The following is a 13,054-nucleotide window of genomic DNA, read 5'->3' as shown; positions in this document are numbered from 1 at the left end:
CCATAAAGATCCCAGGAATATTTTTGAAACCGAAACTTTATAACCTCTGCGTTACATTCTCCATAGAAGCTATATAGACTGATTTCAACTAGTGTAATGCTAATTCCATTTTGATGGCATATCAACACATCTGAGGCTACACCACCCACATTACTACTACAAAGGTTTTTCTCAGCCTCATTGCATGTTTCATTGTTATTAGGCTAGTCTATGACACTATTCACCGTTTTGTATAAAAAGTACCTCTGTAAATATACACTTCATTAAAAGTAGTTTTGCGCTTTGTGTACACGCGGAATAACATGTATTTATTTCATACCTTTTCAAAATTCGTGTATCTGTCTCTAAATATTTCTGAAATTGAATTAAAATAAAGGTGTCTAAAATAAAATATTCCCTACTTTCTTGAAAATGTGACCGTACAATGTTTAATATTGTGCTTACATATAAATTAGCCTGATGTTCTACACCGAGCTTGACGAAAATATGTCAAGCCGTATGTAATAAACCAGCTTTTGATAGTTTCTACTTAAACTTTGATGGTCATATTTGATGTTCTCTCTTATCTTGAAATTGTTCTATCGTAACCAAACGCCGTTCAAGATGACATTGTCACATTTGTTTGTTTTTGTTCTTGTTTGTTTATTTGGAAATATTTCAGTTTTGTACACAAGCTGTAATGCACTAGCTTTCCCTAACTCGATGGTACTTCAGAGCAAGTAGCAAAACATTAATAACATTACCTCGAATTGATAAACGGCTCCCGTACATTTTTAAAACTCTATTTCATCCAAATCCGTCTAGCAGTAATTTGTTTTCAAAAAACGACATACTTTAAGGTTCGATTTTTTTTCTGTAAAACAGCTCAAAAGAAATTAACCTTGCTTTCCACTATATTGCGACATTTAATTGGTTCAGTTTTATCACCACTCGATCAACCTGTAGAGTGAGAACGTATACATATAACACCTTTAGGCATATTTTAAAATGTTATTGAAAATAAGTATATTTTGCTGTTGCTTTTTCTAGTTAAATTGCTTTGCTCACAAAAATTACGCGGCACGTGACTTGTCATACTGGGTGCGGGCCGGGGTAAATTGACAACGTGAATCACAGCGACTTGACGATGTACTATCCCACTTTTGATGCCATCCGCTGAATAAATTAGCCCATAATTATCAATATATGTACGTTTTCAAACTCGTTAATGAATGGAAAAACCAAATCTGTAAAACAATTGGCATGTCACCCCTAGATTTTCAATCCTGTGTAGAACGAATACGGAACAAAATGGGAGATATTTCATATAAAATACAATGGCAACTGTGTTCCATATTTTAATTTAGTTATTAGGAAAGAAGAACAAACAAAAAGATTTCACAAAATTCACTCAACATCAAACTCTTGGCAAGTACATAAAAAACGGAGCTGACCAAGATCTTGATTATATAAGCCCATATTCCAATTTTGATCAAAATCGGATAAGGGTTATGGCTTTAAATGTGATAATAAACTGAGCCAGTTACATATAAAATAAACCCATTGCAATGTATGGTTCTCGCTCATTGCTGAAAAAGTTAAAGACATTGATCACTGAAGGATATATTTGAAGTTTGATCAAAATCTTATCACACATATGACTTCCAGAGTGGCAACAAGCTCAAAAAATCAAACGCAAGATCAACTGCTTAATTTGCGTGTATTTCATTATCAAACTTTTACACAATCTACATCATAGAAACCTATATTCCAAGTTTTATCCAAATCGGGTCACAAAAATGGCCTCAAGGGTGGTAATAAAGTCAGCCAATCAGTTTCAGGATCATCCATTAATACAAATGGGTATTGCTCATTATCGTACTCTTCCCGAGATTTGGGTGATATAAACCCATATACCAAGTTTAATTGAAACTGGTTCAGAAATATTAACATATAATCATAAACGGATGACCACTTCAAGGCAGGTGTGTTACATGTTCAAAATACTCTTTTTTCTGTTTTTAACATTGAATTTGGTGATGGAAATAACGACGTACTGAAACTTGCAAATTAAATTGAGTATCTAAACCCATTGAATGTGATTTTATCGTGTGGAGTGCGTGCTCAGCCATCTAACAACATCATCATCAACAAGATGCAGAGACTGCAGTCCATGACATAAGAGTAATTCGCTCCAAGTAAGGTCACCATCGCTGTATGATTATTGTAATTCTGACAAACTTAAAGATGTTACTAAGCAAGATCAAAGCAAATATTCCAACCTGCGCCTTGTTACCTCTGAAACGTGCAGCTGATTTTATTTACATTTTTGAAAAAAGGTAGTATTTTCTCTATAAGCAGGGTGACCACTGGTACTTTTCCCATCAAATGTTGGCGTCATCCCAAATATCCGAAAGTATTAAAAAATTCATGATGCAAGAAGTGTGTGTGTGTGATCTGCATTTTTAACGTAGTTTTAACAATTTTTCAGTCATATCGCTACCATGTCTACAATGTGGCAGTTTATAGTGATGTTTAGCACTGGGGCATCATGCCGCAGTCACGTAGCATGATGTTCCACCCAGTTACATTATCCTGACACCAGGCCGATCAGTCTTAACACTAACCTCTTAATGCTGAGCGCCAAGCGAGGCAGCTGTTAGTATCATTTTTGTAAGTCTTTGGTATGACTCGACCGGGGATCGAACTAACGACCTCCCGCATCCGAGGCGGACGCTCTAACCACTAGACCACCATAGCGGTCTTGAAAGAAATATATAAAGTATTGTAAAACTTTCTGATAAAGGGATAAAAATCAAGGAATCCTAGGCACATTCGGACTACATGGATTATATAAAAAGGATGCGTATCCTGACAATTCAAGCATTATTTCTTGTCATTTAACATACTAAGCAGGGTCATATCCTTAAGTTATTTAAATATGCACAATTTCTGCACGTAAGTAATTTAAGCATACTTCTGCCTTACGAAATTAGGGTCACTAGTGATGGCTACATCACTTTGGACCTCGCTGTGTACATGTTTTTTGGCAGGGCCTTAAAATTAAGAACTTGTGCTGAAAAACCAATGTTTGGATAATATGGGCATTCAGGGACCATAACTCTTCTACATGATCATACGGAATGCTGGAAATCCAACTTATTCAAAGTATTGCCAAACAAAAGTGCATAATAACCTTGGCTGAAATTTGGGGCCATAAAACTTCAAATGATGACTTGGAAAACATGAAATAAAACTTTTTTAAGATCTTATCAATATCAGATTCCATGCCAAATTCCAGGAACGTTTAGTACAGCCATAAATCTTTTAAACGAGACTAAATCCGTACAAGACATTTAATGAAATCAGTTGTCAAGGGCCGTAACTCCAACCAAAGTGGAATTGATGGAATAAGGGTTAAAAAAACCCACATGTTAGTCTTTAGACAATGTGCATACAAAACTGCATCAGAATAAATTGAATGGTTCCAGAGCTGTGCTGATTACAAGGATCTGCATTAGTATTCGTGTAATATTAATGGAAAAAGAGCAGCAACTCAGACAAAATGGGATCTGAAAAGATGAAAACCCTTAAAAGGCACAACTGCACGTAATAGGCAATTCACCTACCAAATGGCTTTCGGACATGTGCAAGAATTGCAGAGATATGCTGTTCATAAAGAATTGTGAACAGATGGACAGATGGAAGGGCAGACAGACAGACAGATATTACAACACTAATCCAGCATTTCGATGCTGTGCTGTAATTAATTTCTTTCCCTAACAAAAACGCTTGTTTAATTTTAATATTCCAAATTCCATATTTATCAAAACATTTATGTATGCAACCAATGACCACACTGATCAACACATACAATATTAAAGAGAAAAAATAAAACGACTGTTCGCATAATAAAAGCATAACGTCGAGTATTTATTCCAGTTTATAATACTAGAATATCCAACATGTTCTCAGTTAAAGCAATGATTTCAAAAATAAATAAACTGGGCGCCTATGGCTGATAGGTCTGCCCCAAATTAGCTCCATCCTAAAGCTAGCAAAGGAAATTATATTCGACTATATTTTGCACATAAGCTTGGCACATACTTCTTCTGTGTTCGCAAGTTCCAATGGAAAGCAAAGCTTGATATACCGTCCTTTCTCACAGAATCTTAGTTATTGTCAATATCACTGAACAAAAGGTAGTTTTTCAGAACTGGCGGAAGCTTTAGCTCTTCAATCCTATCCACAGTACCTTGTCCCTTTCCAAGAGAATTTCGAATGCTTTTTCGTGTAATTTCCATCAAGGTACATGGGTTCCTACTTATGTCTTTCGCATGGTTTAAAATCTCCTTGGATAGAGTCACTTGTTTTTCATCTGTGTCTAAATACCTAAACAAGGCATTTGTTGCTTTCTCGCAATAAGCAGAAACTAGAAACTTCAGAAAAATGATTTTTTGTTTGTGCAGGCAGTGCTCAACGGCATTGCAGGGTCGGCAAGAGTTGCTCAGATTGCATCTAATATCAAATCTACAGTTGACATTTAGTAGCATTTTTAAAATATCTACCTGACCAACAACCACGGCAAACCAGAGAGGAGTCGCCCCAGCATCATCTGCTAAATCCGCATCGCTATTAAACTGAAGCAGCAATGAAACAATTTGGGGGCAGCTGTGAAACACTGCTTCATTTAAGGCAGTCATGCCGTGCAGTCCTCTATGATTTGTGTCACACCCCGCTTCTAAAAGTAGCTTGACAGTTTTCTTATGTTTACTGGTGACAGCACTGATCAATGGTGTTAGACCATCTCTATTTCTCGCGTTAATATCAAAGTTTCTGGCAATAAGGTCTTTGCAGCACTGCACGCTTCCACTTGAGGCTGCATAATGAAGCAAAGAGTTTCCATTATTTGGCATTCTTATCAAGTCAGCACCGCTTTCTATGAAAAACTTCACTAGTTCAGCATGGCCTTTGGCTGCAGCCATATGCACCGGAGTACAACCTAGTGAATCTTGGGCGTCTATATGACAGCCATTCGCTATTAAGAATTTACAGCATCTGATTTGACCCCTTTCCGCAGCAAGATGCAAGGCAGTCCTTTTATTGTAAGCGGCCATGCTTACATTACATTTATTCTCCACAAGAAGCTCCAAAACATTTTCATGTCCATTTAGCGCAGCCATCATCAACGGCGTGAATCTACGGATGTCTTGTGCATCTATTTCAGCACCTGCTTTGAGTAACAGACGACAGCATTCTATATCCCCATGCTGAGCGGCAAAGTGAAGTGCAGTGGATCCACTATGACTGACCTTGTTTACTTCACATCCTGACTGCAGATAAAGTTTCATCAGTTCAACGTACCCTTTTTCAGCCGCACAGATTAAAGGTGTATTACCAAAGGTATCATCCTCTTCAAAATCAGCTTTCGCATTGACAAGCATCTTGCAAATCATAAAATGCCCATTTTCTGTAGCGCAATGAAGAGCTGTTCTCTCAAGGTACCCTCTTCGCCTCACAGAAGCTTGGTGAGCAAGAAGATATTTTACAACACTGATATGCCCATTTAAACAAGCTAATATCAATGGAGTATCGTCTTGTCCATTTCGAACATTGATATTAGCACCTGCTTCGACTAACAAACGACAACTTTCGAGAAAACCATTTTGCGCAGCATAATGAAGAGCCGTTCCCTGCTCACTGCCGCCACGTTGGTTGACGTCACAGTCCCAGAGCAAGAGAAGCTCCACAACAACTGCATGGCCATGGGCAGCTGCAACCGTCAGGGGTATGTTGTCATCAGCGTCCTTTATACCCGGACCAACTTCTGCTTCCAAAATGGAAGCTGCACAATCCGCCCGCCCAAGTTTACACGCTGTGAACAGACCCTTTTCCAGTTCTGTCTTAGTACAAACTTTTGTCCGGATAAGCTCTCGCACCTGCTTAACGCCATTCTCAAGGATGGCACTGTCTAATCTGTAAAAAAAGGGAATAACTGGTAATAAAGCTAATAAAATGTTCTTTTTTCCAAGTAACTATATATATATATATATATTCCAACTGTAAATAAAAAATGACAACAATGCAAAATATCAACAGTAATACAAAAATACAATAAGCACTGAGAATGCCTGGAATTTAAATGACTTCCTCTTGATGATCTTAAAAGGCAATGTTAAGACCTTTTGAAATTAGTTTAGACCAAAAGGTCCAATGCGTCCTTAGAAGACCAAGAAGTGATACTTCACACATCCAAGAATAGAAAGATGAATATTACGAGGGTAACTTTCAAAAATACTTGTGTGCCATAAATCAGCCCTGTAAGTTGATTCAGTTTTGTGTAACGCGCAGGCAAACAAAGCTGAGGCTGAGTCTTTCAGCACTGCATGTTGGGTATTTAATTCAAGTGTCTACCCTACATCCAACATGCTTCCTATACGCTAATACCGCTTTAACATATATGGATACAGATAAGATTTAAGATAAAATACGCGTTGGTGTCTGTGTGTGAGCACATGTACGAACATCCCTTATTTGAGCAAGAGTTGGGAAATATTAATGTGGCATCTCTCTTATAATAGTACAAAGATTATGATGTCAAACACTTAGTTTAAACGTGCTGTATCGCCTTTAAATAAAGCAAAGTGATCGGACAAAAATCGTTATAATTTAGTACGTCGACTGTCAACAAGATATATCACATATAGAGTATACTAGTGTCATACGTGATATTGCGGCCAGTATCATGAAAGGTATTTTGGCCTGTACCATACATGGTATTTTGGCCAGTACCATACATAGAATTTTGGCTAGTATCATACACGGTACTGTGGCCATTATCATACACGGTATTGCGACATCATACAAGGTATTCTGGCCAGTATCATACATAATAGCGTGGCCTGTATCATTAAAGGCATTTTGAACAGTATCATAAAAGGCATGCTGGCCTGTATCATACATGGTATTGTGGCTAATATCATACATGGCATTTTGGTATCATACATGGTACTTTGGCCAATATCATAAATGGTACTTTGGCCTGTATCATGAATGGTATTTTGGCCTGTATCACATATGGTATTTTGGCCAATATAATACGCGTTATTTTGGCCAATATCATACATGGTATTCTGTCCAGTATTATATATGGCATTTTTGCCTGTATCATACATGGCATTTTGGCCTGTATCATATATGGTATTGTGGCCAATATCATACATGGTATTTTGGCGAATATCATACATGGCATTTTTGTACTATGAACTATATCATACATGGTATTTAGGCCAGTATCACACATGGTATTTTGGCCAATATCATACAAGGTATGTTTGACTGTATCATACACGGTATTTTGGTCAATATCATACATTGTATTTTGGCCTGTATCATACACGGTATTTTGGTCAATATCGTGCATAGTATTTTGGCCCGTATCATACACGGTATTTTGGCCAATATCATAAATGGTATTTTGGTCAGGATCATACATGGTATTTTGGCTTGTATCATACATAGCATTTGGCCAGTATTCTATATGGCATTTATGCCTGTGTCATACAAGGCATTTTGGCCTGTATCATACGTGGTATTTTGGCCTGTATCATACAAGGAATTTGGGCCAGTATTATACATGGTATTTTGGCCAATATCATACATAGTATTTTAGCATGTATCATGTACATTTTATTGTGGTCAATATCATACATGGCATTTTGGTATCATACATGGTATTTTGGCCAATATCATACATGGTATTTTTGCTTTTATTATACATGGCATTTTGGCTTGCATCATACGTAATGTTTTGGCCAGTAGCGTACATGGTATTCTCGCCAGCAGCGTACAGGGTATTTTGGCAAAGTGTAAATCTACTTGATCGTTTATCATATTAACAAGTATAAACAAGAGTACCGTTCACAAGACATACTACACATGCTACATATTTCATAGTTCTTTATGTAGATAACTGAAATTTGTACGCAGAAACTAGTTTACTTCTTTCAAAATAAATAACTTTGACCTGTGACCTTTCTACTCCCAAATTCAATAGGTTTCTTTATTACTCTAAGTGAGAGCAATCGACAACAACGGGGCCATGTCTGTAAGGTGGAACCGATGTTATTGTGCGGAAACCATTTTTATTCTTCCAGTTAGTGACCTTGACTTCGGGCGTTTTGACTCCAAAAGCGATAAGCTTCTTCCTTACCCGAAGAGCACGCCATTCACAAAGTTAGGTCGATGTATTTAATGTAAACTTTAGACATGTAACTTCTATGTCTGATATTCTCTACAATGCACCCCTTTTCACCAGGATTAGTGTGAATAGATCGACAATATATTTACCTCCTCATATAAATATTTGAGTTCCTGTTGAATTGTGCGTATCCTTGTTACTTTCCATGATTATGTGCCAATTATGTGAGATATAATAGATTCAGCAACACTAAAGCTATAGAAATTTAAAGCCCATGAAGATGTTGGTGTTCGTCGTTGTAAAATATTAAGCTTTACATTCAAACTGATGGAAAATCGTTTGGTTTCTCTGTAGGTGGCTGATAATAAAAATTAATTAGTTATGATTAATTCCCAATCCTATTTTATTTCAAGTAAATATAAAAGATCCATCGAAAACAATCTACGCTACAGATGGCATTTAAATCCACGATATTTAATACCCGCTTTTGAGCTGCTAAGGCGATGTGCAAAAAATAACATACTTTCGAGGCAAAAACAGACGCTTGATTAATCTTGGAAATCCAAACATATGTAGTTTGAAATGGTTGTGAAAATTACGAAACCTGTCAAAAGTTGACATCTGATGTTTAGACATTCCCAGGGAGGAGGGAGGCGCTTTCCCTGAGAAAAGACCCAAGTACTATAGCTAACCTGCTGACTGAAATTTCTCCAGTGCTAATGATTGCGTAAGTTATGAAAACAACCGTTTAAAAGTTTCTCTAGTTTATTTTTGTCTCTTCGTATTTTGATCCCACAATAGCGCCATTTGTCATACACTGAAAAGTTATAATGCCATAAGGACGCTTTTTATGTCAAAGAAAGTTCAAATTATGTTTTAGATTACACTGTGTACATGTTTTTCTACCTTTATTAACATCAGCCATATATGATGGTGGAACAGAACCATCTGAATAAATCTGAAATTAAAGCATCCCATGCCAGAATATTTCTGTGAACTTCTGTCAAGGTCTCTTCTGTGGTTTCTGAGAATACGCTCTTTTTCAAAAGGATTTATACATTGGTAGTAATATCGGTTATATCTGATGGCGAATCGACGTCATTTGTATGAATGTAAACGAGCTCAATATCACAACGCAATCATACTAAGGAGATTCTGAGAAGTCGTCTAAAGCTCGTCTATTTTAAATAACCGTGGCCATATCCGTGGCCAGGATGCTTTCTCTAAAGGCTCAAAAATGTTAAAGCCCGCTAAGCCAGGATGCTTTCTCTAAAGCTTGCTCGAATTATGTGTAGTAGTTTTTCGGAAGTAAACTTTTAATGTTTTCACATTTAGTAACGGCGGCCATGTATTCTGGCGAATCGACATAACTGTGAATAAATTTGAAAGCCATCAATGTCACAATTGCTTGCCTGTCATATTTGGTCAAATTCTGTTGAACAGATTCGGAAAAGTCGTTTAAAGTTATTTCCAAGTTTAGTAATGGTGTCCGTAATGGTGTCGAACCCACGATATCCCGCTTCCGAGGCGGACGCTCTAGCCACTAGGCCACCGAAGCGGTCATTTCATGGTTGATCAGCATCAGAATACTGAAGTTGAAAATAGAAACTGTTCACAGACGCCGGACGGTAACGACACACGACATAAGGATGATGGGCCATGCCTTAAACTCACTTCACCATACGGCCACGTGAGCTAAATATGATCGTTGCGAGTGCTTTAGTGAAATTTAAAAAAAGAAGAGAATCAAGCAGGCCTGAGATAGTTCACCTGGCTGACATCTGCACAACAGTGTTATAAGATCGTTTAGTCAGGAGCGACGTGGCCACAGAGAATGATCTGAGCAGTGGATTTTCTGACTTACTGCAGAACTTGAGGAAGCAGTCGGAAGGGTGGGAAGGCGCAAACAAAGAGCCGATCCCACTGAAGACTGAAAGCAACTACTGACCATGTCCCTTGATCCGGAACAGAAGAAACGTAAAACAGAAGTTTGTTGCCGAGTCTGGCTAAAATAGATCCAATATGGGTCTTCCCCACAGCGAGAAATGGGACCACGTAACAGAATAGCGAGGAGTCCATTCTGTGAGGATGGCTCTGCCAGTTCTGGAGAAACTGTCTGCCACAACGTTCTTCTTGCCCGGAATGTGCCGAAATCGGATTATCTTCTCTGTGGTGACCCAGCGAAGAAGGTTCCGGACATCCACACAGAGACAAGGAGCATGTGCGCCTCCTTGACGTCGGAGATAAGCTACGACATACGTTTTGTCGGAGGAGACCATAATAAATGTACCACTTACTCTGTCGATGCACCCTTGCAACGCTAGATATACAGCCTTCATTTCCTAGGTTGCTTATGTGGAGGGATGATTTGGACGGGGTCCAAAATCCCTGCTCAATTAAGTCTGGGGATTCCTTTCATACATCTGTATTGATTTATCCACCACTGCAAATGGTGACGAAATGCTGATCCTATAAGGATCAGTGTTGATAGAGAATCTCTGAGGTTTCGACCTTGCGAGAACGAGTAACTGCAGAGATCGCATATGAACACGTCATAATAGAATCGATTCGGCAGCGGCGTTCAAGGTTCCCAGAAGGGACAGGTACAGTCGAGTAGAAAAAGACGTTTCTGCTTGTAGCGTCTATAACACAACCAGGATTCGATCCATTTGATCCAATGGAACTCTAACGAAATGCATCCTCACATAAACGAAGCCTTCCGATGAAGTGACTTCCAATTTCTCGAGGTTGGGCAAAAGGGCCAAATAAATTACCACGGATCAACAGCAGTACAGATCTTGATGAAGGAACTGGATTTGAACATTGTGGATCAACCAATCATCTAAATACTGGAGAATTGGTGTTCCCAGTAATCTGAGATATCCAGATATCATTCCCATAACTCTCAATCAGGGAATACAGGATAGTCAAATGATATATAACTCTGGAAGGTGTGGTGCTGATCCCTCCCGGTGGGAGGTTGCGACATACAACCTCTGACCGGGTGGTGGCGGTGCATCTCCTACTCGAATGGAGGCAGAGTCACGACATGGTATAGGTGGAGCATCTACTCAATGGGAGGCAGCGACACGCCATGAGACGACTCGTGCACATCCTCCATAATGTAAGGCAGCGGCACACTAAGAGGTAAGCGGTGTTTCTCCTCCACATTGGGAGGCAGCGACACGCTATGTGATTAGCGGTGCATCTTCTGCTCCATGGAGGCAGCGGCACGCTGTTACATGGTCGCTGTATCTCCTTAACAATGGGAGGTATCGACGTGCTGGGATGTATATTCTGGTTAAAAGGCTACTTATTTTCTGTAACAAAGAAGCCGGGAAATTCCGATGACGAAGGAAAACGAGGTTTCTTCTTCCTCTGATAAGTGCGTGTACAAGATTCCAGCTTTCTGTAAACCACGACTTAGATAACTTATAAAGATGTTTTTTGTAGATATCAAACATTTCATACAGTATGGTTGAGTGTCCCAAGAAGACTTCTTGTGGCCACACTTTCCCAGTCCAAGTGTGTTGATATTATTCCTTTATATAGTAAATAAATTAAAATATTTTTAATGTCACGTACAACTAACCTTTTTTGTACGTACCGCTTTAGGAGTGCACCCCTATATTCTCTATAGACGTAGTAAACTGTAGTATAAATTTACGAGTATTTTTGTTTTCGTGTTAAGAAAGCGAATTCTCAAATTCTTATACAACTTCTAGTGAATAAAGGAAGTATCCGTGAATAAAGGAAGTATACACACATACAAAAACTATGTAAAACAATTCAACGCGCTGAATCAAATATTAAGTATGAATATCGTATACGATGTGCTGCCGTCGATATCAATCTAAAGAACAAAGCCTTAAGTTAGCAAGTTGTCCTTTGTCGTTATTCCTTGCAGACAATGACCTACCTGTACCTAGATATAAAATGTTTTAAATAGTAAGTGTACTCGACCCATGCGGGTGTACACGAGGTAACCCAAAGTTCCTGATGGAAACAAAAACTGGTGGGAAAAGGTTACCACGTAAAAAATTTGAAAAACTAATGTGTAATGTAACACCATTGTAGATACATTACTATAGAGGCCATGCCGCAATTGCGGTTAAACAACACTATTCCAGGCAAATTTTCCCCGGCGAATCTGTCACACGTCTGATTACATCAGCGTCCTTGAAAAGGATGAACTATATATGCTTGTTTTGCATATAACATACCAAGGACATGGCTAGTTGCACAAGGAAACTGGGCGTTTTCTTTTTTCGGCACGAAAAAGAAAGCTAAACAACAACTGAGTAAGCTATTGGTGCTATTAAAATCTTCTCTCTCTCTCTCTCTGTCTGTCTGTCTGTCTGTGTCTCTCTCTCTCTCTCTCTCTATATATATATATATATCACACACACACACACACACACACACACACACAAAGATAAAGGTATAATTAATATGCACATTCCCTTGCTCATAATCGATGTAGTCCAAGATCTTGATGATATAAAGCTATGTACAAAGTTTAAAGAAACTTAATGAGAAATATAATCGCTATCTCTACAGAGGTAACAAATCAGATGTAATATATATCATCAATATCTACCAATCTCATTTATTAAAGAATATGTGTACGAAGATGATAAAATAAACTAAGACTCAGAAATCTCTCTTTGGAATTCGACCTCCAGAATGGTAGTGAGCTCAGACAATCAAATTACGAGATCACCTAATTATTACGCATAGATCCTGCCCTAATCAAACTCATCCAACAAGTCTGAATAAAACTGTATTAGAAATATAATTACTAGATTGTTGAGGAGGTCTGCCAATTAAATACAAGGTCAAATCATTATCATGCGCAACTTCTTATTATCATAG

General features: G+C 38.3%; 1 protein-coding gene across 10 annotated transcripts in view; it reads right to left on the bottom strand.

The window, feature by feature from the left end:
• Nucleotides 1–1,324: 1,324 nt before the first annotated feature.
• The window catches only part of LOC149805524 (uncharacterized), a 73,793-nt gene continuing 62,063 nt past the window's right edge, over nucleotides 1,325–13,054 (bottom strand). For all 10 annotated transcript variants that reach the window (XM_089950123.1, XM_089950122.1, XM_089950128.1 and 7 more), the window contains one exon: nucleotides 1,325–5,955. In XM_089950123.1, the coding sequence (XP_089806249.1) occupies nucleotides 4,152–5,955 (1,804 nt within the window). In that variant the 3' untranslated portion in view covers nucleotides 1,325–4,151. The remainder of the gene's footprint in view (nucleotides 5,956–13,054) is intronic.

The sequence above is a fragment of the Sinohyriopsis cumingii genome, chromosome 2 (genome assembly GCF_028554795.1).
Source record: "Sinohyriopsis cumingii isolate HCF-2022 chromosome 2, ASM2855479v2, whole genome shotgun sequence".
NCBI classification, from domain to species: Eukaryota; Metazoa; Mollusca; class Bivalvia; order Unionida; family Unionidae; genus Sinohyriopsis; species Sinohyriopsis cumingii.
This window is presented reverse-complemented; position numbering and strand designations above follow the sequence as displayed.